Here is a 1,605-nt window from a genome sequence, read left to right on the forward strand (position 1 = left end):
GTCTGGACTCCTCGAGCCACCCCTCGGCCGACGGGTAGTGAATGCTGGCTGATCAACAGGCTATGCTCTGTACCGTCCGATGTTCAGTGACGTGCCAGGGGTTGCTCTGATCATGTTTTTATCGTCTGGTCTTTTCCATATAAACCGGAGTGATCGCCCTGCCATCAACGCATCTTTCGTTCTTGCCCATAGCATCACAACTTCGAGCTACACTCTCTTCGTTTCATTCATTCTTTTCTACTACGGGTTCTGTGAACTCTTCCATTCTTTGCATTGCTTGCAATCGACCTTTTTCGACCTACGTTTCTTCTATCCACTCTTCTCCTAGCATACCTTTGCTCTCCGACCCTTTTGTGTTATCAAAATCACTTTCGGACAAGATGAAGTACCAAACTGTTGCTTTCGCCTCTTCGGCTCTCCTCGGCCTCGTGTCCGGTGCTCCTCAGCACCTCCGCCGCGTCTCCAAGCGCGAGGTCCCCCAGGAACACTCGCATGAGATCTTCCTCGACATCACGCGCGAGAACTTGGCCAAGAACAACCCCAAGCAGATCTCCGACCCCGTCTTCGGCCTCCTCGGCGATGCCGCGGCCGCAAAGGGCGCCGGCCAGGTCACCAACCTCGCCTGCCTGCAGCAGGAGACGGCCGACCAGGCCTTCACCAACGCCAAGGCCGCCAACGACATCCGCGGCATGTCCGCCGCTCTGGTCTACCAGGCCATCGAGCGCAACACCGCGGGCGTCGGCAAGACCAGCGCCGCTTGCACTGACAAGGCCGTCAACCCCGAGATCGCGGCCCTGGTCAACAAGCACCAGGACCCCGCCTCTGACGGTGCGGCCGCCAACAACAAGGCCGTCACCCTCGAGCTTGCGAAGCAGCTTGCCTCGGTCGGCGGTGACCCCATGCTCGCTCTCATGAGCGGCACCTTCGCCCCCGGCGACAAGGCCGACACCACCGGAAAGGGCAACTCTTGCGACGACGCTAATGACCCTACCGGCTGCATCTTCACCCAGAAGAAGCTCGTCCTCGACGCCACCCCCGATGAGATCACCCAGGCCGTCAAGGGCATCACCCCGACCATCACCGGAGGCACGGGCGAGCTGAAGGCTGCCGACGTCGCCAATGTAGCCGACTTCAAGGTTGCTGGAGGTGCCGCCGCCGCTGCTCCCGCCGCCGCTGCTCCCGCCGCCACTGCTCCCGCCACTGTTGCCACCGCTGTTACCATCACTGTTCCCACCGCTACTCCCTCCGCTACTCCCGCAGCTGGTAACGACAACGACGCTGGCAACCAGAAGAACGGCGCCTCTTGCAAGGCCAAGGACAACAGCGCCGCCGCTGACGCCAACAACGCCACCGCCGGCGCTGATGCTGCTGCCGGTGCCGCCGCCCCCGCCGGCACCAACGTTACTCTAGGGTTGCGCGCGCCTGGCATATACCAGACCATTTTGCACTGGCATAGGGTCGGGTAGCAATCTGAGCCTGACAGCAGAGATTGCCCCATGAGTTATGCACTCGATAACAGGTCAATGGTCATTTGTGACGCATAAGAAAAGGTAGTTACGCCCAATAGACCCCACGTCGTCCCACTAAACGCTTGTGGGGTTAATC

General features: G+C 60.2%; 1 protein-coding gene across 1 annotated transcript in view; it reads left to right on the plus strand.

Annotated features, from left to right (window-relative positions):
• Positions 1-380: 380 nt before the first annotated feature.
• Positions 381-1,605, plus strand: part of GLRG_07748 (uncharacterized protein) — a gene marked incomplete at both ends in the record, with an annotated part of 1,964 nt that continues 739 nt past the window's right edge. The window contains one exon of the mRNA XM_008098307.1: positions 381-1,457. Coding sequence (XP_008096498.1) covers positions 381-1,457 — 1,077 coding nt within the window. The remainder of the gene's footprint in view (positions 1,458-1,605) is intronic.

This window comes from Colletotrichum graminicola, assembly GCF_000149035.1.
Source record: "Colletotrichum graminicola M1.001 genomic scaffold supercont1.32, whole genome shotgun sequence".
Lineage (NCBI taxonomy): Eukaryota > Fungi > Ascomycota > Sordariomycetes > Glomerellales > Glomerellaceae > Colletotrichum > Colletotrichum graminicola.